Here is a 24,460-nt window from a genome sequence, read left to right as displayed (position 1 = left end):
ATCCAGCTCTCTGTGCAGCCTATTAATCTACTAATAAGTCAAACCATTTCTAAAGTATACAGGCATCAGTTCCAGACTTGCAAGAATTTGTTTGCATCTCACTGGTTTTTTTCAATGTCAAAGCACTATCCACAGCATCAAGCTAGTCTATTTTAAGAAGTGCTTGCAGAAAGGATGTCCTTATCAGGAAAGATTTTTTATTCAATAGGAAAAAAGTATATAGCACAGATGAACTAAAAATTAATGAAAAGAAATTCTATTGACATAAAAAAAATCCCAACGTGTTTGTTTCATATCTGATACCACACCACATATTTTCTACAGCATATTTTCATATTGGAAAATTGAAAATGTTTAGAGGACTGGTTCTGACATCATCTGTATCCATAGCTAATCCCGAGTACGTCCTACACAGAATAATGGGAAGGGTTGCAAACAGCTATGGGTTCTCTGCATAGGTCTTTTTGTATTGCATTTCTTTTCCTCCTTTTTGAGCTATTTAATTGACTGTTTTTCAACTGCCAGATCTTTGTGTCACAGTCTGCAACTATTCTGTAAAGCATTAATATCCTTTATAAAGAGAATGGGGAAAATAATCTTTTCAGCCAGCGGAACTGGCTGAAACACAGTTTACACATTACATCTGAAAAACACAGTTTTCAGAGAGAAACAGGGCTTTCATAAATAGTTTTTGTTTGTTCAAAAACAATTAAAGTTCAGAAGACACAGCAGAGTATCCTAACTAGCCCACATGAAGAGTGGATTGTTTTGGATACTAAAAACAGTATAATTAGGAAAACAGCTTCTAATTTCCAGCCAACGAAGGTAATCCAGGATTACCTTTGCATAAACTGTAATACACCTGTGAAGACATGGCCTCAATTTAATGGCCTCACATTTTCAAGAAAAATAAAATTATGGGGTATATGATGTATTTGAAGGCAAAGATTGTTTATGATGTACTTAGTATAAACAATTTTTTAGAACTAAATCATCTTAAAAGCTAATATTTTTTAAATACTTTGGCTGTGATAATTTCTATTTGAAAAGTTGCACAAGAAACTTCAAGGACTTTGTTTTCAACTAGCTGTTCTAGTTCTTTTTTGGGTATGTGAGGTTCTTATATAGCTTGTTAGTTCTATATTAGAGCAGCTAATATCTGAGATTTAAGTTCTCCTCCTTTTGGCCTCATCTTCATCTATTCAGGCATGCTGGCTGGCTGCCACTGCTCTGCAGCTGTTGAGGCTGTGTCTCTGTAGCTGGGGCAGTAGCCACACTGTGTAACCTTAGTTTGACCACAACTTGGATTGTGTCCTTTGCTATTGCTTTCTGATCTTATTTTATGGTTGGATTCCAACCTGCTTTGTTGTATATTAGCTGGAGATCTTCAGATTAACCCAATGCTCTAAAAAACCCTGTGGTGTTGGTGCTATGAGAAGCAAAAGTCTCTAGGATAAGGGACAAATGACTTTCCACAGTAGACAGAATCACTACAAAGGAAATGAAAAACTATGTTTAAAGCAAAGTATTTTATTCACATGGAACTGTAAGCAAAGTAAGTAAGTAAGTAAGACCTTTCGACACAAAATTCAGAATAACCTTCTGCATCAATAAATGCAGTGTCAGATTATTTCAGGTTACCAACTCAAACAATCCTGTTAGTATCTTAAATGCATTGAATAAGCCTGAGAGGTCCAAGAACTGTCATTACTTTGATACAGATTTTCAGAATAAAAGCACATGAAGATATCCAAGATGGCTTTACCTGGCCAATAGCTTCAAGTACTGTTGTACGATGTCCATGAGTGACAGCAAATGACAAGCAAAGATCCAACAATTTTACGGAATCCTGATTCGTCTTTGGGAGAAGCTCAAGAAAGTTCTTTTCACTGTTTTTTCAGGAACTTAGTGATAACATTATAGTGTTTTTCCAGTTTCTGGGAATTTCATCCTGTGGAGAGCTACAAGACAGAAACTGACAGTACATTTCACACAATGCCATAATTTTTCTCTGTGTTCAGGTGGAGCTTAGAGAGCAACTCAGCTCCCTCTGAAACATATGCAAAGCAGTTCATCAGCAGACAAGGCACAGAGAAGGGTCCACATATTGACTCTGTTGTCTAGAGCAAGAGGTTACACACATAGTTTATGCCTGAGCCCTTCCATATAGATTCCTTAGATGTCTCAATCCCCACCTAAGTCTCACCCTAGACCACAATAAATTTCTACAGAATTCAAGTTATTTGACAAGAAGTAGATATTTGAATACCACTTCAGTATCAGACCTGTGTCCCCAAAGACATTACTGATAATGAGACAATGACTGACAATAAAATGGAAACTTTAAAAAAGAAATTATTATTACTAATTTTGTGGAATAAACAAAACAGAATAGTGTGATCCTGGGGCACCAGCAGAAGCTCCATCAGGCCTAATTGTTAAAGTATAAGAAAGTCACCAAAAAGTAAGAGGACATGTGAACACCTGCAAACACATTGCCATGCTACATAATTTTTGGGGAAAATTTTTGGGGTTTGGATTAGCAGTCTGAGACCTTCCCCAAATAGAAAGTTGACTTGTCCTTCCTCACACTTCACTTTAGAACCACACACATAGAACACAAAAGATAATGAGGGATGTCTCCCTTCACACACAATTAGTGAACTTGACCACAAAGAGTGTCTAAGTACTTCCTCTGTTCAGACCTCTTGTAGCAGTACCTAAATCTCAGAGAGTTATATCGCATGAGCCTGAGCTGAACTATTTATTCTCCACTTTTCCTGTTGAATCTGGATCACAGCACAGAAAAAGACTGAAATACTCAAAGGATTCATAAGGGGGAGAAAAAAGTAAAATAGATTTGTGTCTATCCTAATTATAAGGATGTTTCCCTGGGAGTGATGCTTTTTCACTTCTGGCTGGGTATATTATTCTAAGTATTATTTGCACTGTTTACAACAGCATGTTGTCAACATCTTTTTAAATTATAATTATTGATATACTGGATTCTTATAGAATATTTAGGCAGACTCTGGAATTTTATTTAGAAAGCAATCTTTTTGGCTACTTCATTTCATCTTCTTTTAAAAACAAATAAAAATACATAAGTCAGAAATAAAATTCTCCTGCTACCTAAGAAATTTTGTAATCTAATGAAGTTAGGCATATCTTATAACACAATGGTAATTTATAATTGTACAATTGCATGTAAACTGAGAAACTGATATAAAAAATGGATCTAGACTCACCTGAATTCTATCACCAGGACTATAATGGAAAGATGAATCAGGCTTCAAAATAGCAAACGGTAATTTAAGACTTTTGGTGCATTTCTAAGCTTTAAAACTTTGCCTCTTTTTGTTCTGGCAGTCATAGAATGAGATATCAAAGAAAAGACATACTCAACAGTCACTACTTAAAAGCAGAATTTACAGAGGCACACAACTAATTCATGTCCAGTATCATAGTAAAACAAATTTTAAAACAATACATAAAAAATAAAAACAGCAGTTACTTTTTAAGATTTACAGAGACTGTTCAAATGACTCACATTATTTCTGCAACCAGGAACACGAACACATGCAAATTTTCTTAATGGATTTTGTGAATGTAATATGTTGCTTGCCTAGTTAGTACTATAACTGTAGCAATTAATACTCTTAAAAATATTTGATACATGTGTTTTTCTTTATGTTCTTTCAGTGTAAATGCAGAGAATTTTTAGACAGAATTCTTGTAGACAGATTTTTAAAAGCATCTTTCAAAGTAAGTTGAGCAGCAAAGTATTTATTGGTTTTTGTTTTGTTGTTTTTTTTATGGGTTTTTTTCTGTTTTGTTCAGCTTCACAAGAATTAATATTACACTGGCATCAGTTATTCCTGTGGTCCAACTGAGTGGTTTAACAAAGTAGACAGATGTCAGTGGATCAATTCAAGCACTTCTCTGGTGGAAAGATGCCACTTCCTTTTTTGAAAAAGGCCAGAAACTTCTTTTCTATGCCCACTCTCACAAAAATATCTCATGCTATCTCCCTACAACCAATATAGATCTACGAGAAATCAGAACCCAGCAAGAAGAGTTACCAAACGGTATCAGTTTCCTTGCATGTTCATGCAAGATTTCACACTTTCTGTAGTCAGAAATTTGAGAATCATGAGACTGACTTGAACAGGAAGATGATTTTAGGACTCTTTTAAAATGAAGCTACTTGGATCAACACATTCTTTTACTTATAGACATTGGCCTTTTCCCTCCCTTCTCTGTGCTCATGGTAGAGAAACCAGAATAGTTCCGTTATTTGAATACAAAAATAAATTACACAAAAAAGAACTCACCCCACAGACAACCGTGGTCAATGTGGCAGGAATACTACTGGTTACATGGCAATATAAACAAAGTAGCATGGAAGGTAAAAAGGGAATGTTACTAGTTTTCTATTTTGGCAACTGTAATTTAACAAAGGGCCGTGTTGCTCCTGGGATATTGGTCACTCGTCTTTCAGCAGTACAATCCTTCTTCACTCTGTTGCAATCATGATTTGTATAACTGAACGTGCCAAACTGCATTTCCAACAACAACTTGAATATTACCTCAGAGCTGACAGGCATGAATCACCACTGTATTTTAAGTGATATTAGCACTGATCTGGGAGTTGAGTTCATCAGTGACCTACCTGAGTTGTTACCCCCCTTCCAGAAGAGAGGCTTATTATCTCTCTTAGGTTTCCAGATGGCTTTGCAATTATCTATTTATCTTGTACAGTTCTACTGACTAACTGCTTCAGCTGATAACTGCCAGCTGCTTCAAATTCTCTGTGATGCCTGATAGAGATCTTTCACAGTTGAGTCTGTTCCTGTAGTTACAACGTGCTGTGTTCTGTGTCACCGTGAGCTGTAAAAGAAAAGAATTTTATTTGGCCTAGAATAGACATTATTGATGGTTACAGTAAAAACCAACCTCAATGGAAAGACATGATTTGTCTATATATTATCATAGAATTCTACATTCTAATCATATTTATACAAATTTTATCACAAAACTTGAAGTACATGTATCTCTTTCACTAACAGGAGTAGGATTAAATTTTATGCTAGTGACAGAGCTATTTGTGTGTATGAATGAGGGTGGAGTGAGAGGCTAACAATTACTAGCTGTTGATATAAAGCTTACAGAAGGTGGCCTAGATGATTTGCCAATATAGCATTCATTATATTATCCTGTGTATCACTTGGAGATGAGAAGAATGCGCACCGCACCAGCCTGCTTATGGACATGAGAGAAGTTTGAGTTGTGTATTTATGGAACTGAAATCAGTCCAGGAAAAATAGAACATAATCAGAATGTAATCCAACGTAGGCCAGAACGACACATGGTCATAAACATGCACCCTTTAGATTCAGACTCTGTGACAAGAAGACACAACCTGTGATGTAGCAGAAAAGATCTAAGCTTAGAAGAGGACCTGCAAAATTCCGGATTCAGCTAAAACTGTGACAAGCGGCATGTGGGAAAAAGGGACTGTTCCGGTAGGGGACTTACCCAAACAGTTACTGTAGAGACTTACAGAAAATACCATCAGGTGTTCAACATTTGTAGCATTTTCTTTTTCTCTAGTAAAAAATAATACTTAAAAATCTTTTATGTTAATATCACTAAAAAATGTCAATCTGTTACAACCAAAACAGGATAGTGTTTAACATGCAACCTCACAAAAATCTATCTATCAACTGGACACAAAACTGACAACCACACAGGTCACTCTTCTCATACACATATGGTAGATAAGTTGATTTAATTTCTTTTTAACAATTAGTTCACAGAAAAATACAGAATGCCTCACTCCCATACACAGACACATGGATGTGCACACAGAGCTCTGAACCTTTAGTAGCTTCTTAAAACTCACTCAGAAAGTATTAATTGCTATCACTCAAACGTTTTTAATTCTTAGCCTTAGAGGTAGGTATAGATATTTTTACTTTGAGTAATGGGCTTCCTACAGCAAAGGTGCACCAAGACTGGAAAGATGCAGAATGACAACAGGGTTTTTTTCAATCTGCAACTGAGAACCAAATTATTTCAGTGCCTTCATTCTACAGACACTCACAGAGGAGTGTATTCACTGAAAAACATGATATCACTGCAATAAAAGTCAGAATAAAAAATTAATTCATATATCAACTTCTAGTCTGAGGGCTCATGGCAATTTTTGTGTCTTTAAGCAGGTGACAGGCACTTAACAGCCTGTGTGTGAACTTGTGCAGACTGCAGGCCAGAATCCCACACTGTTACAACTGCAGCTAGTTTATGATCTGCCTCTGCCTTGGACTAGAAAACACCAATGCAATGAAGCACACAGCAACAGTAAGTCAATTAAGATCACCTTTCCTACAGAGGGTGCTCTGAAAAGAGGTATTGAAAGAAGCTGAATGAGGCACATAGGTATATACAGAAGATGTATATGCCTGTAATGGTTAACATAGGATAATATAATATGCTATTTCTATATGGATGTTACTATATGCAAATATACAAATTTATTTATAAGCACAGAGTACATCAACTTGTACTGTATGTAGCACTATGTTACATACAGCTTGCAGCATGTACTATATAGTACAGCAAATACTGTGTAAGTGATATACCTTATCACATATATAGCTGTGTACAATTTATTGTGTCTAATATATAGGATACGTTTATAAATCAAAAATATATATTTGTATCTATATAAATACATATTTATTTTAGTTAGGGCATATCAGTGGAGGAAACAGAACTATGCAATGAAAAAGGTAGCATTTCTATCTTCATGTATTCAATTTTCAGTTTCCTTAGAAAATGACTTTTCTAACACTATATAAGACAGCACGTAAACTGTACTATTTCACTGTAAAGAGCAACATAGACATGCTTTGCATTTTACAGGAACTGTCTGAGGTCCTATATGGCCTACAATTTTCTTTAAGGCATGAAAAGTGTTTGAATAGTGAAGAGAGCTTTAGACTACAGTAATGCCAAGTGTACAACTTTGATTTCAGCACTAGTAGCTTTTATTACAAAAGATTTTACATCAGATTTCATCCTAATTTCAACATTTTTAACCCTGTTATTGTGGGCCTGCCTAGAAGAGTTTGACCATGGGCATCAGTACCCACGCTTTGTTTGCTTGCATGCCCAAGAGTCACGGCTTAGTGTTTGTTCTTCCCTCCAATAGCCTTAGTGGGCCCCTCATGGGTCCTTTTCCTTCCAAAGCCTGTAGTGCAATCTGCTGCCAGGATAGACACTGTGATTGTGAGGATGCTGGGCACAGGCTCCTTTGACAAACTTGCACAAGATATTGCTGCCTAAATTAATGCAACTGTGACTTCCACTACCCGCCCTGGCAGTCACCATGTTTGTTCCTAAACATGCCCCTGGATTCAAGATACATAACTCAAGTACTACTTAGCTTATGCAATGCCACAAAAATGACTCCACACTGTTGAGTTTGTTTCAGGAAGAAGAGTGTTTGCTGTCTCTACCAGTGAACTACTTACTGTTCCTTATGAGTACAGTGACAGAATCTGCCCAGAGACTCTAGAGACCTGGCTGCTTTACAAACACGTGACAAAGTATTCCCTCCTGAATCTGGAAAACTTGCCCTGGAAATGGATGATACATAAATAATAACAATAACATCCTAAAGAATGAAGGAATACTAAAATGTTACATTACTGATATTGCCAGGTCTGTGTCTTCTGATTTTATGGTTACAGTTTAAAACACAGAAAAGTTCCTAATACTTCTCACATAAAAGCAAATCAATTCATAATAAAAGGAAACAAAGAAAGCTGGTTTCTATTAATTTGTGCTTCAGACAGCAATCCTCCATGAATGGATTCTTCAATGTAATAGGTATTGCCATTCATGCTGCTGGTTTTTTGAGGGCTGATATGCTCCTTTCCAGATTATTTTTCAAAACTTTTTATTCATTGTGGCTGATGCTAGCTAAGGGATTCATATGTTATTAATGGAAAATAAACAGACAAAAATAAACTGCAAGTCTTTCCTTCCTTTACTAGCAGGTCAGCACACTAGAACACTCCCAACTACAACCCAAGTTCTCCTCCTGTCCATACACAGGCAGTGTCAGTTCCTAACATGCCTGTAAAGATCCTGTTCATAAGGCTCTAACAAAGTGCTTGCAATCAAGTTTTTTAAAATTTTTGATATTAACATTTCCTTTTGTACGTCTTGCAACACAATGTCAACAACTAGAATTAATCCAGTCTCCTCCCAGTACTTAAGTATTGCACATAATGTGAAACCTTTACACAAGAATAGGCATGATGGTAAAGGCTTTAATTATGCAATTATATGATTATGTTTATCTCTTTCCCTACAGGATTTTAGCCCTAAGGACAGGATTTCTGGATAATTTAGCGTCATTTTCATAAATATGTTCATCATATGTTCTCATAACTTTTTTCCTTAAGGAGACAAAAAGGCAGCAAATGCTGAGGTGACTAACCAAGATTTTCATCAGCAACTCATTGCTGACTGGCCAAATTTCAGTTACTGTTTCAGAAGACGAAGGTCCTGCGTTGAGCACGAAACGAATTCTGTTAATTTACTTTTATTTTTCCCCTAACACGAGGAAACTGATACACCGTTTTCTAACCTTTTGGTGGACCAGAGAGTGCAAACTGCCTTTAGTGTGAAATACTTGGCCCCCTCAGTCCTGAAGAGGAGGCGATCCGGGTGGAACGCGGGGATGGACACGTTTTGCGCTGCCAGAAGTGAGGTGAAACGCGCTACACGCGGCCATCAGGGCTCCCGGTGCCCTTCTGTCCCCCGGCCGCAGCTCCGCTCAAGGGGGCTCCGGGTGCGGCGGGGCGGCAAGGTGGGCGGGGAGCCGCGGGCGGGGAGCGCTCACGCCTGGCCCCAGGGGCCTCGGGGGCCCGGCACTGCCCGCCCCAGCCCTGTACGGCGCGGTACATCCCGTCCTGTCACACCTCCCGCGCTGGCGCTGGCTCCATCCCCTTCTCCCCGGGCCGGGCGCCGCGCCCCCGCCAGCCCCGCGGAGCCGGGTTGGGCAGCCCGGGAGGCGTCTCCGCCGCAGCCCCCGCCCCCCCGCGCCGGTGCTGAAGCGCTTCGGCCGCTCCCCGGCAGCACCCCCGGGACAGCAGCACCCGGGCCTCCCACCCTGCCGCCTGGCCCGGGCTCTCCCGCCGCTGCCGAGGACACCTCATGGAAAATAAATAAATTAATTCCCCCACTCACTCCCGCGGCCGGGAGAGGAGCCGGCGGCGGCCGCGGCATTAGATCCAGTCCGAGCTAGAGACCAGGTAATGTAACCTACCCGCCAGGAGGGAGGAGGAGGACGAGCAGCGAGACCGCTGAGGTTGTCCCCACCGGGGAGGGCTCCGGGGGATGGAGAAGTGGCTGCCGCAGCCGGGGCGCGCCGGCGTGGCCCGGCGGGCAGCGTGCGAGCGGCTGCCCCCGCGCTGTGCGCGCCTCACTATCAGTCACACACACACACGAGCCGCCGCCCACGCAGGGATGGATGGATGGGTGGATGGATGGATGGACGGATGGATGGATGGATGGACGGACGGACGAATGGACAGACGCCGCGTGGGACGCAGCTGTCGTCCCCCGGCACCAAAGCAGCCACCGCAGGGAGACGCCGCACGCCGCTCCGTGCCCCGCTGCCACGCGGGCGGGCGGCTGGCTCTGACAGCGGGGCAGGGAGGGAGGCGGGCGGCGGGGCCGGGCTGAGGCCGCAGCTCTGGGGGGAGCGAGGCGCGATCCCGCCCCCGCGCCGCTACGCGCATCCCCGCGGGGCGGCGAGCCTGCCACCGCGCCCTGAGGCAGCGCCCACTCGGAGCGGAGCCGCGGGCCGGGGCCCCCGCCCCGCGGAGCTCCTCCGGGAAACGTGGGCGGAGAGCAGCGGAGCGCGAACCGTGCCGCCGCGCTTGCCGTCATCAGACACGGGCCTGCAAGAAACTCTGCGGTCGAGGTGACCTTGGGGAAGGTGGATCTGGATGGAGCCACCATTGCTCCATGCCAGCTGCAGTTCCGTGCTCTGGGCTGCTCCGAGTACCACAATTCTTGCATTATTATCTCGAAACACTGCTGGAATTAGTTAATGGTTCTGGTGTAAGTAGTACCAGAGCCAGGAAAACAGTCCTCCATCATTCTCTTTACTTGACCTCTGCTAGTACACAGTCCTTGAAGGGAATGGTCTGAAGAGTCTCCCTGGCAAGCAGCAATCGTCCAGGGTTCATCATTGTTGAAGTGGCCCCTAAAAGGCAGTAAGTCCTAGGAGAGGCCAAGAAGTTGGCCCTGTTCACATTTCAGAGACCAAAGTGTCCCCTGGTACTCCCGGGAAAGCACATTACCTTTCAGTCCTGCAGGGTCGCAGAACTGGCACAAGTTCTCCACTGCTTTTCCAGTGAGGTCGGTAGGAAAACAAAACAAAACAGAAGAACATTTGCCAATACCTGGATTTTCCAGTGCCAGCCTGAGCTTTCGGTAAAGGAGTCTTACTGAAATTGTTGTTGAAAGCTGTTTTGGGAAAAAGAGAGAAACTAAAGAAAGCTGATGCCTCATGAAGGTGTCCATTCTTGTTTTGTTGATCTCCATAATAATCGCTCGTGTTTCTATAGTGGCACCCATCTGTGGCTCTCAAGTTACTGTTCAAATAGTAATGAAATAGGTGCTTGCAGCTTCCACTGCAGGAATGGGGCCATAAACTTAATCACACACCAATTGAGCCAACAACTCGAGAGCCTTAGCTCTGTCTAGATGAATCATGACAGAAAAGTTAGTCATTGACACAGAGGGATGTAGACTTATATTTAAAAAGAGAAAACAGACCAATAATTCAATAAAAGTGATATATACTTTTATGTACAAGTATTAAATATGGGAATAATACATAAGTGATTACTTTCTTATTTTTAAATCAGCTCTCTCTTCTTGCATTATTGTCTGCTAACTTTGAGTATTGTACTCGAGCCTGAGTGCTGAACTTCTCCATGATGGAATAAATTAAGAGAAGAGATTATACTCCAGATGTTTCTATTATTTATGCAATTTGTTACAGAACTGTAAGTCCATGTATGTGGAAGGGCCCAGCTAGCTTAGTTTGCAGCATAGTGTTTACAGTGTAAGTGGCTTCAAAGCAAAACAGCTGATCATTTTGAATAGGCAGAGGGGTGGCTGGAGGTTATGGGTTTTATTTTATTGCAGATTTAAATAATTTTGGTTAATAAAGGCAGGCTAATTTTATCAATATGATGGAGATGTAGAATAGCCTAAATACAAACTGTGGTCTTCATGGAAGGTCTTCATGAATGGTGGAAAACCAAATTCACACATTTTATAGATAGGAAAACTCTTTGGATTGTGTAGTGATATACTGATCTGAACAGGTATGTTACATGTAAAGGGGGAGACTTTGAAATATTACAAAAGGAAATATCAAAAAGCCCCCAGAGTGTAGTTAAATACTACAGTAATTAACTAAGCTATTTTACTACTAAGCTACAGTAAGGAGTGAAGGAATTCCTTTTCAGCAATTTTCATTGTAAATAAATGCATTGTTAATAGTATATTTAAAAATTTCTTTCCAGGTCTTTAACATAATTCTATCTGTCATTTCTCTGTAGTATACATTTAAGCTCAATCAGTTCTTGCTATGACAGAATTCTCATTCTAGAATCCAAGTTTTATCAGTGCAGGAGATCTTTGGGCAGCCTAAATTTATGGTCAGGCAAGTTAAATGAGAGAAAAGAACATTTCTTGAATCATTAGCTGGTGTTTTTAAAAAGATATTTCTTTCATTACTCTTCTTTCTTGGATGTGGTTCACTACATCATACTTGTATTTCTTTATATATCTTTTCTTCTGGCACACATTGCTTTTCTTTTTTCTTCATTTTAGAAAAAAGTCCTCTCTGGTACCCTTTGATTCTTAAGTAAATTATCTTTTCCTCTTTTTGCAATGAGCAGGTGGTCTTATTTCCAGTAAATATGGTTACCATTGGACCCATTTTATTTCAAGGAAAGAGGCTATGCCTCATTTTATATTATTTCCCATTGCAGAATTACATGAGGCTTTTGAAGAGTTGCCTTTTTCTTGAGGAGAAGTTTGCTTTTGCAAAGATGGTGTCTGAATATAATTCTCAATTAATTGTATCCCTTAACATCATCGCCAAAATTAAAGCTGTCAGTTCTCTTGTGTGAGAATCAAGAAGGAGATCCATGCTAATAATCTGTGTTGTTAAATGAATTTTATGTTTCAAAGTTGGTATAATTGCACAAATGTAATTATCTTTTGAGTTTTATTAAAATGGTTAGGTCATAGCTATAAATCATTGATAGGGAATGTTACCAGTTTCTGTGTCTGTTTATGTAATGTATATATGGCATAATGTTTGCACAGCACCAAGGAGGAGGTTAGATAGGAAAACATGATGTCATTGACCAACTGTTTTATGTGTCAAATGAGTACGAGAAACTGGTCGAGTCCCACATACGCATCTCAGTCCAGACCTGCATTCCTTGACTTGCATGTATTTGTGATTTGTTGGGCCAACTTTCCTGATTTTATTGTGAATCTTGGAATATTTGAAGAAAAGTTTGCAGCATTCAAACAAAAGTAATTTGGCTACAGGAGTAAGAAGACAATATTCCATGACTTAAGGAGTAGAAGATGTTGGACAAACTGACTGCAGAGCTCTATTTGGCTTTACAATCTATCCAATGTTTTTTATATTTTTTGGTCTTAAGGTCAAGCAATCAAAATATTGCTAAACTCTTATTGAAGAGCAAAGGGCTATCTAACTAGGTCACAGTGGCTGACAAACTAGAAAGATTTTTAATTCATAATATTAGTTTTGGGGAGCTGGGGAGAGGTGGTGGTGAGGGGGCAGATTGATCATCCTCAGCTCCTTTCATAGATCTTAGTTTTGGTTTATGTATTGTTTTTAAGTAGTTATTTTATTTGTGCCTTTTCAAGGTCAAGCTTCCAGTTCCATGCTAATATTTTTTTTATTTTTGGGCCACAGTGCTTTTCTGTCTTATGACACTTATAGTAATATGTCATCTGAGGTTTCCATAAAAAGCATTTGCTAATAAAAATGAATAAGCATTTCCAAGAGAATATGAACATGACTAGGCCACTTTAAAAGGTTCCCAAAAGTGAAGGAGGAAAATAATGGGAAAGAATTGAGCCTTATCACAATATACTCTTCTCCTTTGTAGTTGTAATACTTAAGATCTTAAGAAATTGAATTAATGTTAATTCATAAAAGCAGGAAGCACTAGAGAACAAACTTAAGCCAGTTTATTTTTTAGTGCTGATGCATTTTCTTTCAAGTTGGTGTCATGATTATTGAATGTTAACTATTGAATGTATTTCAGTTCCACCCAACAAGAAAGCAGTGCTTTGAATAATAGTGTAAATCATATAAAATTGGCTAAGAACTTTAGACTGTAGGAAACTTGTACTTTTAAGTCACCTGTCAACAAACCACAGGATGCCCAAACATTGGAGAAGTTGGAATATTTGAGAATAGGTGGATTTGACATTATTTTCATATGGTTACTATGAAAGATAAAGAAAGCATCAAATTCCACAAAAACCAGTCAAAGTATACAACTCTGCAGACTAGAGTTGCCCAAACATGCAAGATTGTTTAAACAGTGTTTGTTCTCTTTCAGTGTGAATGTTTGTATCCTCCAAAAGAACACTTCCCAGTTTTTTTGATAGCAAGCTTGGTAGTTATTTCACTTTTGTCTTTCTTTAAGGTTTTCCAGTGGAAGACTCAGGTGTAGGTGATGATCAAGGTTCAGAAAGCATGTTGCACAGAAGGCAGCTCAGAACAACTGTATTTCATAGCTTTTCTTATTTATATATTTTAAAAGTTCTGGTCCTTTAGAGTAGCTGATCTTCCCACACCTGCAAGCAGACTCCTACTGCAGCTTCAGGCATGACCATTGTGTAGTGCCCTTCCATCATGTGGCCTCAGGATTAGCAAGCTGTTGGCAACACTCCCAAGTTTGGCACCTAGGGATAGCATATAAAACAAAGAGTTGTAATGGTGTTCAAAATGTGTTTGGCATCAAAGAACTTTAGCATTTGCTGTCACTGCAGTGGTGGTAATGAAAAAAGCTTTTGTATTTTTTGACCTCTGAGTCGTATATATAAAGAAAATAGGTAGAAAAGAATATGCCATAATAGTCTGTATTTGCAAAGCATGAAGTATGCTTTCTGTTTGTGAAGTGCAATGAGGTACATTGCCTCTTCCATATGTTCTACAGTTTTCCTAATAAAAATGAGTAAAATCAGTCACAAAACAGCAGTACATCATCCCAAAAGATAGAATTTTTTTTCCTTAGAAATAGGTTAATTAAGGTTTTAACATTCATACTTGCCACCCAGCACTTAGAATCTCTTGGAGTCTATGGTACAAGCAAAAAAGAGACAAAAAGAGATGAAATCTCAGTTTGTCTCTTGTGTGAGTTTCGACCTCATAGTGTCATCAGAACTGTACTTTTCAGTGCTTGTGTTATGAAATCAAGAAATACTGAGAACAAGTATGTATTTTAAAGTACTAAAAACATGTGAAGAAAGAAGCGAAAAAGAACTCCCCATTTTTGTGCTGACAAAAATGGAGAAAGCATATATGCAAAATGCGTATTTGATTTTTTAAAAATATAACTAGTTCCTACTGCAACGTATTTGATTAGTATTTCAGACAGAGCAATGTACTCCCTTCCAGCATATGCTTTTGTAATTAATTGTATTAGAGTGGTTTTTCAAACATTAAAATTAGATGCTGTGAAGTATTCTTTCCAAATCACTGGGATAACAATATAAATATTTGGCAGGGAAGATGAGGATTTTTGAAGTGATACAAGACTATGTTCAATCTACCAGCTTTAACAATTTGGCTTCTGAGAGACATACCTGCTTTTCTCTGCTAACCTTATTGAGAGATGGAAGTTAGAACCTAAAAATATGGAATGTTTCAACAGTTACCTGTGCTACTGAATTAAAATGCCATTGGAGTTGTCATTACTAGAATGAGCTCCTATAGTTTGCATTCTTAATATGGCCCTCAGGATAGGTTCACAAAAGATACCAAGAAAAGAACAACATAATGATACAAATCAACTCCCCTTGGTAATGTAGGTGTCCGATTTCTCAACAGTTGAAATTTTATGTGCTAAATTCCTTGACAATTCAGCCTTTGCTGAGTATACTTTCCACTGAACAGATCCTTTCTAGAATTTAATTGCTTTTGCATGCTCTGCTAGAGATGGATTTGGGTCTGAATCTGGATAGTGGACCCTGTGCTCTCAGCAGTGGCGCCTGCTGATGTTAGAAATGAAAATTGTTGAGATATACTGCAAACTAGAACTGAAGACTGGTTTCAAAAACAGAAGAAAGTGTGCCTAGGACAGACTCTAGCAGGCTGAGCAAGGGAGTTGCATGTGGGAACAGGTGGAGAGAACCAAATAGACTAAGAAGGAAATCGCTGCTGGAAGCTGAAGGCGGCAATGGGCCTATCATCCTATTACCAGCCCCTTTTTAGGATGTGCATCTTTATAATAATTTGTATATAGTGCCAAACTAAAAGATTCCTTTCTGCCCTGAGGAATTTGTAAGATCTCTACTCATTTTATCACACAGGGATCCTAACTCCTTATCTTCCATTAGGCAGCCTCTTTCCCTTCTCACCAACATTACAAAAGGCAAATCGGGGGACTCAATAGCCCATGATTAGAAACCACAGCAACATATTTTAGCAAGGAATGAAAAAAGCTTTTGTATTTTTTGACCTCTGAGTCATATATATAAAGAAAATAGGTAGAAAAGAATATGCCATAATAGCCTGTATTTACAAAGCATGAAGTATGCTTTATATTTGTGAAGAATAAAAAAAAGAGAACCTGTTTTCTTGTTCTTGTGCAGATATAATAAGGTTGGCTAGAGGTAAGGGTTTTTTCTCATGTTTTTCTTATGTAGTTATTCAAAAAGAGATGTTTTGATGTAGTTATGCTGGAAATAGGGGTGAATTATTTCAATTTAGTTTATTTCCTCATTCATACATAACAACACTAGAACATTTTGAGTGCCATGCATGGCCTGTGGTCTGTTTCAGTTTTATCTCTATGAAATAATGGAAGTGGTTTATAAGCTAATGAATGTAAGTGCCAAGCTCACATGAGGTAGAGAAATCAAGGAAGGGCATTTTTAAGTGACACCTAGAAGCACTATGGTGTTTTCTCTCAGTCAGTTAATACGTCCCTGTTGCTCGATTGGCATTTCCTCTCTTTCTGTGACTCCAGGTCCACACTTGAGCTCCCTTCCTGTGGTGTAGTTCTACTGGGTTATTAGGGATTACTCATGGTTTACACCCAGTAATGGAGAGTCTTTGACTGCTTCTTAAGACTCCATTACTTAGTCTTTTGGATTGCATGCTTTGACTTTCCTGATTAGTTAAATGGAAATTATTTCTCCTAATGATATAATAATTATCAAAATGATGTCTCTATTTCCAAATAAATGCTTTAATGTGTCCATCTTCTTTGCCATTCCCCTCTTTATTTTGGTGAGAACTTTGTCCTTCTCCCCATTTATTAGAACAAAAAACCTCAAGATACAGTAGCAAGTTAGTATTCTGCTCTGCTCATCCTACTGGCATAATGGGTTTTCCACACTAAAATTGGAAACTGTCAGAGGCAGTTGTCACTTGTAGGGCAGCTTTTATATGGCACAGATTATGCTCCTCCATAGCAACAAGTACTGATATAATTTTTATATTTAGAGTTACAAATGTTTACATTCTTTATCCTTCTGACTTTTAATTCTGCCTTTAAAGTGTCATTATTAGGGTACAGAAAAAAATGTAGCCTTGGAAGAGTGACACATGTAGAAGGTGAAAACAGAGTAGATGGAAGAACACATTAACCTGAGGAAATATTGTTTTGAGGAGCATCACAGAGGAAGATATCTTCAACCTAGCAGAAGTGGAATTACATGTCATATTTTCAGTCAAAGCAGGTTTTAGTTGTCTTCTGATTTTTTTTTTTTTTTTGAGAAAGGAGTACAGAGGATATTGGCCTTTGCTTTTATGATTTCTTTATTCTAATTGTAGGCCATAGGAAGGTTTTTGTTGTTGATGAATAGTACCATAATAGGATACAAAAGCCTGTCCTTTCCGCAATTGAAATAGATTCTTCTTCTGAATATAGTAGCATAGACAGGTGTTAATGAAACAAGATGTTGTTGCTTAATTGGGTAATGAGCTTGCATTTCTGGATACACTTTAACATTGCTGAAATATTGTATACATAAAATGGTGACTTAAATTGTATTGTTCTCAATGCAAATGTATTTTAGCTATGAAGCCATGATTTTTTTTTCTTGTATGTATTTCCTGAAAATTTAGCAAAGCTATTGTAGCTGTTATATCCAAGCTTACTTTGGAATTATTAAATTGATAGCTTAATTGCACTGAATAATAATGTTTTATTAAGTATGCAAGATATGTTTTTAACTTTAATGAGTTAGTTACAAATTTCTTCCTTATTGTTTTTTGTCTTTCTCCCCATTTACCAGTTTTATCCCAGATGTATAAATGCAAGAATTTTTGTATGCAGGGCTATACTCTTGTGATACCTAAATTAGCCACCTAAATTACAACCTCTAATTTCTGTTACTGGATCCTGTAGGATCAACAAGTAGGTAACAAGTAGGTTGTTGTCTGTTAATAACTGAAGCTTAAATCCTACTTTTAAATCAATCCCCTCTACTAACAAACATGTACTGGTTGAAATGAGAAGTTATAACTGTATGCTGAACAGCCTATTTTATAAGTACTTTGAACAGCAGTTATAGCTGTTTCATATGCAGAGAATCTTGCATTCTTGGAAGCATTTACTTTTCAATATGGCAGCTGACTATACATAAGTGAGCAGATAGTTTTCTAATAGTAATAATTGTATGTGTATATACAAATACACAAGGTGATATGAAAATAGGAAAAAATATGTAACGTAGTGCTTACTAGGAGGTGAAGTGGGGAAATGAAGAGAGCCCTGGAAGAGTGCAGATATATTGCTTTGATGTTTTGGGAAGTTCTAGCGTTGCAGTATGGTATTTATAGCCTGTAGTGAGCAACCATAAATACCATATGCACATGTGTATGTATTTTCCACATGATCCTGTTGACCTCTTCAGAACAGTTCTATGACCAGGTGAGTGGAAGGAGTAGTGGGTACTGATGGGTGATGTTGGCAGTACAGGAATGTGAGGAGATGGAGAATTTGGGCCAGCTATGAACACAGCAGAATCAAATGCTTGGAGGAGGCATATCAGTGCCAATACTTTGACTTGGCATGTGAACTGTCAGAGTTGAACGGATGATTCTTTAGTCAGCAGTTAATAGTAAATTTAGCCCCTCATTTTAGAATGAAGGACTTCGTGTAATCAAGGAAGTTTTTACTCATCCAACCAAAGCAGAGCAGGTTCTGTTTTCCTGTGCCAAGTGGCTAAGGCTGTTAGCTTCACAGCTATTCGCATTGCTCCAAAGGGCAAAAGTTTGAACTGTTTGGTCAATCCCTGCTGCGTTCATTAACTTGGTGTGTTTGTTTCTGTTACCCCATTGAGAAGAGAATGGTTTGTGTTTGTGTTCCTAAAAGTTTAGACCTGATTTATTTAACCAAACCCCACTGAGCACAGAACCTTTTATATTTGGTTGAACTCATGCTCCCAGGCGCATTTTATTCTGCTTTTGTGACTTTGACAGAGGGAATCCCTGTTTGTTTCTTGGTTTGATAGAACTATTTATCTGGGCCCTGCTGAGGATAGAAATGGGCTGCCTACTTTCTGCTGCAAACAGGAACCATGAGAGACTCTTGTCCTAAAGAGAGAAAAGCGTATCCAAGAGGTTTTCTAATTATTTTTTTTTCTCCTTCAGAGAACAGATAATATCCAGAGGGTGTTGCAGTGATTCTTTAAGCAGGAGTAGGAAGGCTGGTGACAGCAGTGAGAAGACAGAGGGTCTTGAAGGTAGAGGAAGAAGGAAGGAAGGGTACATGATATAAACTATCAGGCTACTGATCTTTAATCCTTGGGCAGTCCAGCAATGCACTGCCCTACTTTTGAGGAAAGCATGAGCTACCTAAAAAGCCCACTGTACCTCAGAATGGAGGCTGTCAAAGCACTGGCTTTAGTTTCAATCCTAAAATGCAGCAGCATAGGTAGAATAGATGGAGCAGTTCTGCTGCGGACATTGGGCTGGCCTGTGAGAGGTGGTTTGTGTTACTGATAAGGTTACCATCTCTAAAATAGCCTGCTGCTGTAGAGCTACAGTGAAACTGTACATTGATCTGCATCTTTCACCTGTGGCAGCTAAAAATGTTGTATTTTTCTCAAATAGACCTACTCAGGGTGGCTTGGAAGAAACTGATCAGTCCAGAGGCAAAACCAGTAAGCTGCAAGGGAAAGGTGCTGTTGTTGCAGTATTCAGGCCTGCAGGGAGTTGCATAAAACGTATCTGACTTCCAAGGACCCTCAGCTGGCAGGATTTGTGTGCATTTCTTCCTGTAAAAAGAAACCTGCTTTAGCCTTGTAGCTGCTACAGTCAAGAGCTGATCCTGCAGGGCTGAAAACTTCTGCCAGCATAGCTGCCCTTTGAGGCAAAGTAGAAATACATTAAATACTACACCCTTTAATCAGTTTGGGTTGTGTCTCCTTCTTGTCTTTAAACAAAATTACTTCATCAATTGCTGAATATTTTTATCACTATGCTTGTCTATTTAAGTAGTACATACCCAAGGAAAACTGTCATTTTCACACTGTAGCATACACCTATACTTACTGCTTACTTGTTTTAAATGCCTGTTTAATCATGGTCCAAACCCAGATGAAAATCTGAGTGTACCTCCAACAAATATAACACATATTTAGCAACTTATATATCTGTATGTAAATCATAAAATTTCAAGCTGGATAAGATCTTGCATTTTCTTACAGGTGAGAAACAAGTATTTTTTGCCTAACAACATAATTGTGCAATGACAAAGATTGATAAGTTAAGAGGCACAAGCTTTCACAAGACATATACCATTAAAATTAAGATGCTAGTAAAGGCAGTAGGACTATTGCATTCAAGCTCTTTATCCTCTTTTTGCAATGCCCTCATATCACCCTCTCACCTCTGAAAAAATCCTTTAGTTTTTAATACTCAGTCTCGTACACACTCAGTTCCACTGAATTAGGCTCACATACATTATCTAATCTGACTAGAAAAAGATTTTATACCCAAAAAAATACACTGGCCCACAAGTGATTTATAAAACACAAAGAAATGGATTTCATATAAGCATCTAAAGTGATCTGAACAAAAGAGAAAAATTACCATCATATATTAATAACTTGAACATATTTGGTCTTCATGAGCTACTGCAGTGTTTTAAAAAAGTAAGAATGTTAGTGGCCAAGTTTGTACTTCTTTATTTAAGGCAGAAAGTGATATTCAAATAATCACAGCTAAACTTTGCCCTGATAGAGTAGCCTTAAAAGTTACTTCTAAGGTATTGCATTCTTTTATTTTGTGTATATTATCTATGCATTCATACAGATACATTTAAAGACAAGATAGTGAGGACAACTGAAGGGAAATCAAGAAACCAGGGGAAACCTAAAATACCAGTTTTGTGATGAAGAAGCTGTAAGCCATTTGTGGAGTAGTTTCTCCTTACCTTGGACTTTGTATGCTAGCATAGAGCTGTTAGAGCAAGGAGGGGTGAGACAGCCAGGTGAAGCTGGGGGATTAGGGAGGAAGAGTGGAGGGAGGGCAGTGGACCATCTGTGGAGCAGACTGAAGCAATGTCTGCCACTGGAGAGGGCTGACAGACTGGAGAGGGCTGGCAGAATAAGGAGCTGGTGGGGAGCGTGTTTTCATTACCATACCATTGCAATGAGTGTTTATGTACTGCTTGATGAGGAGGAAACCACCGATACTTCTCTTTAACCTCTGTGTTCATACATTTTGGACAGGTGATTTTTAACCCATCAGTGTGTGTGGCTCATTCTAAAGGGTGGTGTACAAGAGGTGAGAGTTACTGCCATTTTGGAGACTGATGAGAAAATCTGTTTCACATTGCCCAGCTACAGCAGGTCTTGTCCTGCTGTTCTCTGTTCATGGTTCCTGACTGTATTCTCCATTCACTCCTTAATATCCCTTGAATCTACCCACTGAAAAAGAATGCTTACACAGAAGCAGACAAGAAGCAACCCAAAGGCTGGGATGTTGGGCAATGTGACTCATGACATAGCTTTCAGATTTGTACTTCCTTCATACCTAACACATTCAAACTGTACTCTGGCATATCTTATTACTCAAACTCTTGTGTATCTGCAGTTAGCTAAGCCTACAAAACTTCAAGCTGTATGATAATACTTTTCAAATAATTCACAGAGAGTAGTTTTGAAATTAGCATAGCCTTTTTTTCTTTTGTGTTTTTTTGGGGGAGGGGGTTTTTGGGGGTTTTTTGGTTTTTTTTGTTCTGCAGATGGATCTGCTATGGACTTCCTGTGCTTATTCAAAAAGACTTGGCAGTATCTTGGGCAAAGTTACTGGGTTTTTTGTTAAGTTTTGAGCAGTCCTTGATGCATATTCAGTATCCACATCATCAGAGACAGCCCTAGCTATTTTGTTGCCTGAATAAAATATTTTCTGCTGCCTCTATTCCACATTTGGAAGAAATTGTATTTAATACCAGGTACTTTTATAGAATTGTAGAATGCCACATATTCAGATCTTATGAAATACAATCTCACAAAATTACATAAAAATATGAGACAAAGTATTTATGCATTATAAAAATTGATGTCTTGTTAGAAATTTAATCAGTGCTGTCACAAATTGCCTCTAAAAATGCTGCCTCTCCAATTCTGCAGCTCAGGGCAAGTACCCAGCCTTTACATAAGGTAAGCTGTCCTCTATGTTTTTCTATAAGGCACTGAACATCGTTTCAAGTTTTAATGGAATGGTTTATTCAGTGACTTAGTTGAGTAAATTGTCAATTAAAATTGCACATATAAAATTCTTCACCTTTTTGTTTAACATAGCAGTGATTTTCTTTCTTATGCTTTTTTGCATAAGACTTGACTTGAATATTTACTTTCAAAAAGGTAGTTGTCTGTGGTATGCAAAGCACAAGATAGTTTATCTGCACCTTCCATAAATTTTCTTCTATGAAGCCATGATAACCGCAAAAATGTTTGTGATGCAACAGTTCTGAGTTTCACATTTTGCAAACAGAGACAAAATATAGGTATTGCAGCACATGCTTTTCAGAGACAATACTCAGCTAAACTGGACATAGTTTTCTCAACAGTACAGAAAAGATTGCAGAATTTCAGATTTCGACATCATGTTAAGCTGTGGATCTGTTTCAAAGAAGACAAAAAGAACATTTTTAGAATCTAGAGCATACGTTTTTCACTTTCTTATTTTGTAAGAGCTAAATAAGCCAACAGGATAACCCTTGTCCTACCCTCCCCAAAACACTTAAGATTCAAGAGCATTGAACTGGAAAAAAGGACTGGGTCACTATTTTCAGTCCACTGCAGTACCAAGAAACTGTATTACAGCTATATATATGGCTGGGTTCATCCAAACACAGAGTTCAGTAGCATATGCATCTATAATTGAACAGCTTTTCCAGATGTACCATATTTCTTTAATTACTGGAGAGATATAGGCACTGGTAGCCCACATATCATTACATTATAGCTCAGATGTCTAAAACAAGTTGGGGAGAGATGTCTCAGAACTTTGTTTCTGCCCATTGATTATAAGTGAAACCTTAATCACATGCAGATGTCAGCACTCTCAATGTCAAAATATGCTTGTGATGGATTGCTCCCTTACTTGAGAAAAAGTCAAACTGTGTGTAAGTCAAAGAATACCTGCAGATCTGTATTAAAATTTTAAATCTTCTCTAAAGTGTGTAAATCTAGAGTATATACTAGTAGGAGAGAAGAAGATTATCACCCAATACCTGAGGTCTTGCAGGGAGTTATACCAAAAAAAAAAAGTAAAAATTCACACCAAAAGAAAATAGTCTGTGATCAAACCTCCATTATTAGAACAAACTGCTATAAGCTTTAGGTATTATTGCCTCTGCTAACATAGGGCATTCTCTCAAGAAGACTTGGACTGAGACAGAAGAAAAAATTATGCTGCAATATTAATGGTAGCACTCGACTGTATGCAGCAAAGATTTTTTCTTTTCAAGTGTCTATTAATAAAAAGACATAGTGAAACAGATGTTTGTGTGTAGGAAACCTGAGCTGAAGTTCAGATCAGCAGCCAGACTAAATGGTTGTGATGAGTTTACTTCAATTTTAACAGTTTAATCTTATGATCCCAAAAGAAATTCTCAGTCTCCTCCTGGTGTCTGGCTTTCTTCCAGGGAGGAATAGTTACATCTAATATGTGCCTATGTGTGAGGGGGCAGCAAGGTGCAATAAATGAGCCAGATCTAGGCACCCTGTCTCAGAGGTGCTCTTGAGTAGCTGAATATTTTATGTAAAACTCCACTGCCGTTACTATTCACAAAATACACTGCCAGATACAGTCTCATATGGTGAGTTGAGCAATAGCCCTCTTGGTATTGATATGTTTTTATAGACAGTGGTCCAAGACTGTATTAACTTCTGTTTTTGTCAAGTTCAAGCTGATGGTAGACTGCAGGCCAGCTGCCTGCCATTGGCATGCCCGTGCCAATTAGCTCTGTCACTTAGAAGTACACTTTAGTGTTAGTTCTGACCTTCTACCTCATGCTCAGTTCCCTGAATTTAGAAGCTCAGACACAGGATAGGCACAGATTTTAGTTCTCATTGCTCTCTAAAGTCAGTGGGCAAAAGGCAGCTGTGGTCCCCCACCGTGATGCTGGGCTGTGCTTGCTCATTTGGACTTTGTGGTCATCATCCCTAGAGACACTGCAGTGGTACCTGCTGTTAATCCATCTTTCTGTGGCTATTTCTCACGGATACAGAAATCTTGGGGCCAGTGGTGATTTTCTCTTCCCCCATCTGGGGTGGGATGGGGATCCTCTGGAAGGAAGGGCCTGCCACCGAAGGGCACAGTGGGGGAGAGCAGCTTTGCTGACACAAGTGAGAAGCTGTACCTGGGACTAAACACAAGTTGTCAAAATGTAACAGAATGTGTCCAGCAACAACAATACCTCCCTTCCTACTTCTCTCCAATAATAGGAAATGTGGTATTGTTGTCACTGCAGGGTCTTTGTCAGAGTTCAGCAACCCATGTTTATTTCCTTTGTTGTCCTTGTCTTGTGTGCTTGTGTCAGCAAACACATTCCCTTCCTGCTGTTGTCCTCAGTGCTGAGATGAGCACCCCTTGCAAGTACCCTCCTCACAGTTTGGC

General features: G+C 39.0%; 2 protein-coding genes across 2 annotated transcripts in view; one reads left to right on the top strand and one right to left on the bottom strand.

Annotated features, from left to right (window-relative positions):
* Positions 1-1,510: 1,510 nt before the first annotated feature.
* On the bottom strand, positions 1,511-10,041 carry LOC121659621 (wiskott-Aldrich syndrome protein homolog 1-like). Its single transcript, XM_042017889.1, has 4 exons — positions 9,344-10,041; positions 7,539-7,643; positions 5,952-6,061; positions 1,511-4,891 (listed from the first exon to the last, which is right to left on the bottom strand). Exons 1-3 carry the CDS (start codon positions 10,039-10,041, stop codon positions 5,953-5,955), a joined length of 912 nt encoding a protein of 303 aa, XP_041873823.1. The 3' UTR covers positions 1,511-4,891; position 5,952.
* Positions 9,117-24,460, top strand: part of SLC16A7 (solute carrier family 16 member 7) — an 86,139-nt gene continuing 70,795 nt past the window's right edge. Inside the window, exon 1 of the mRNA XM_042017887.1 lies at positions 9,117-9,329. The gene's annotated coding sequence lies outside the window, so the exon portion shown is untranslated. The remainder of the gene's footprint in view (positions 9,330-24,460) is intronic.

Source organism: Corvus kubaryi, unplaced genomic scaffold (assembly GCF_017639235.1).
Source record: "Corvus kubaryi isolate FWS band 111438036 unplaced genomic scaffold, C.kubaryi_AGA036_p1.0 137, whole genome shotgun sequence".
NCBI classification, from domain to species: Eukaryota; Metazoa; Chordata; class Aves; order Passeriformes; family Corvidae; genus Corvus; species Corvus kubaryi.
This window is presented reverse-complemented; position numbering and strand designations above follow the sequence as displayed.

Coding starts and splice junctions, on each gene's coding strand:
- LOC121659621 (XM_042017889.1), bottom strand. CDS start 10,041: ATGGTGGCTCCATCCAGATCCACCTTCCCCAAGGTCACCTCGACCGCA. Junction 7,644..9,343: donor CTCCTCCTCCCTCCTGGCGG/GTAGGTTACATT, acceptor ATCCATTTCCAG/GGCAAGTTTTCCAGATTCAG. Junction 6,062..7,538: donor CACTGTACTCATAAGGAACA/GTAAGTAGTTCA, acceptor TTTGGTTCTCAG/TTGCAGATTGAAAAAAACCC.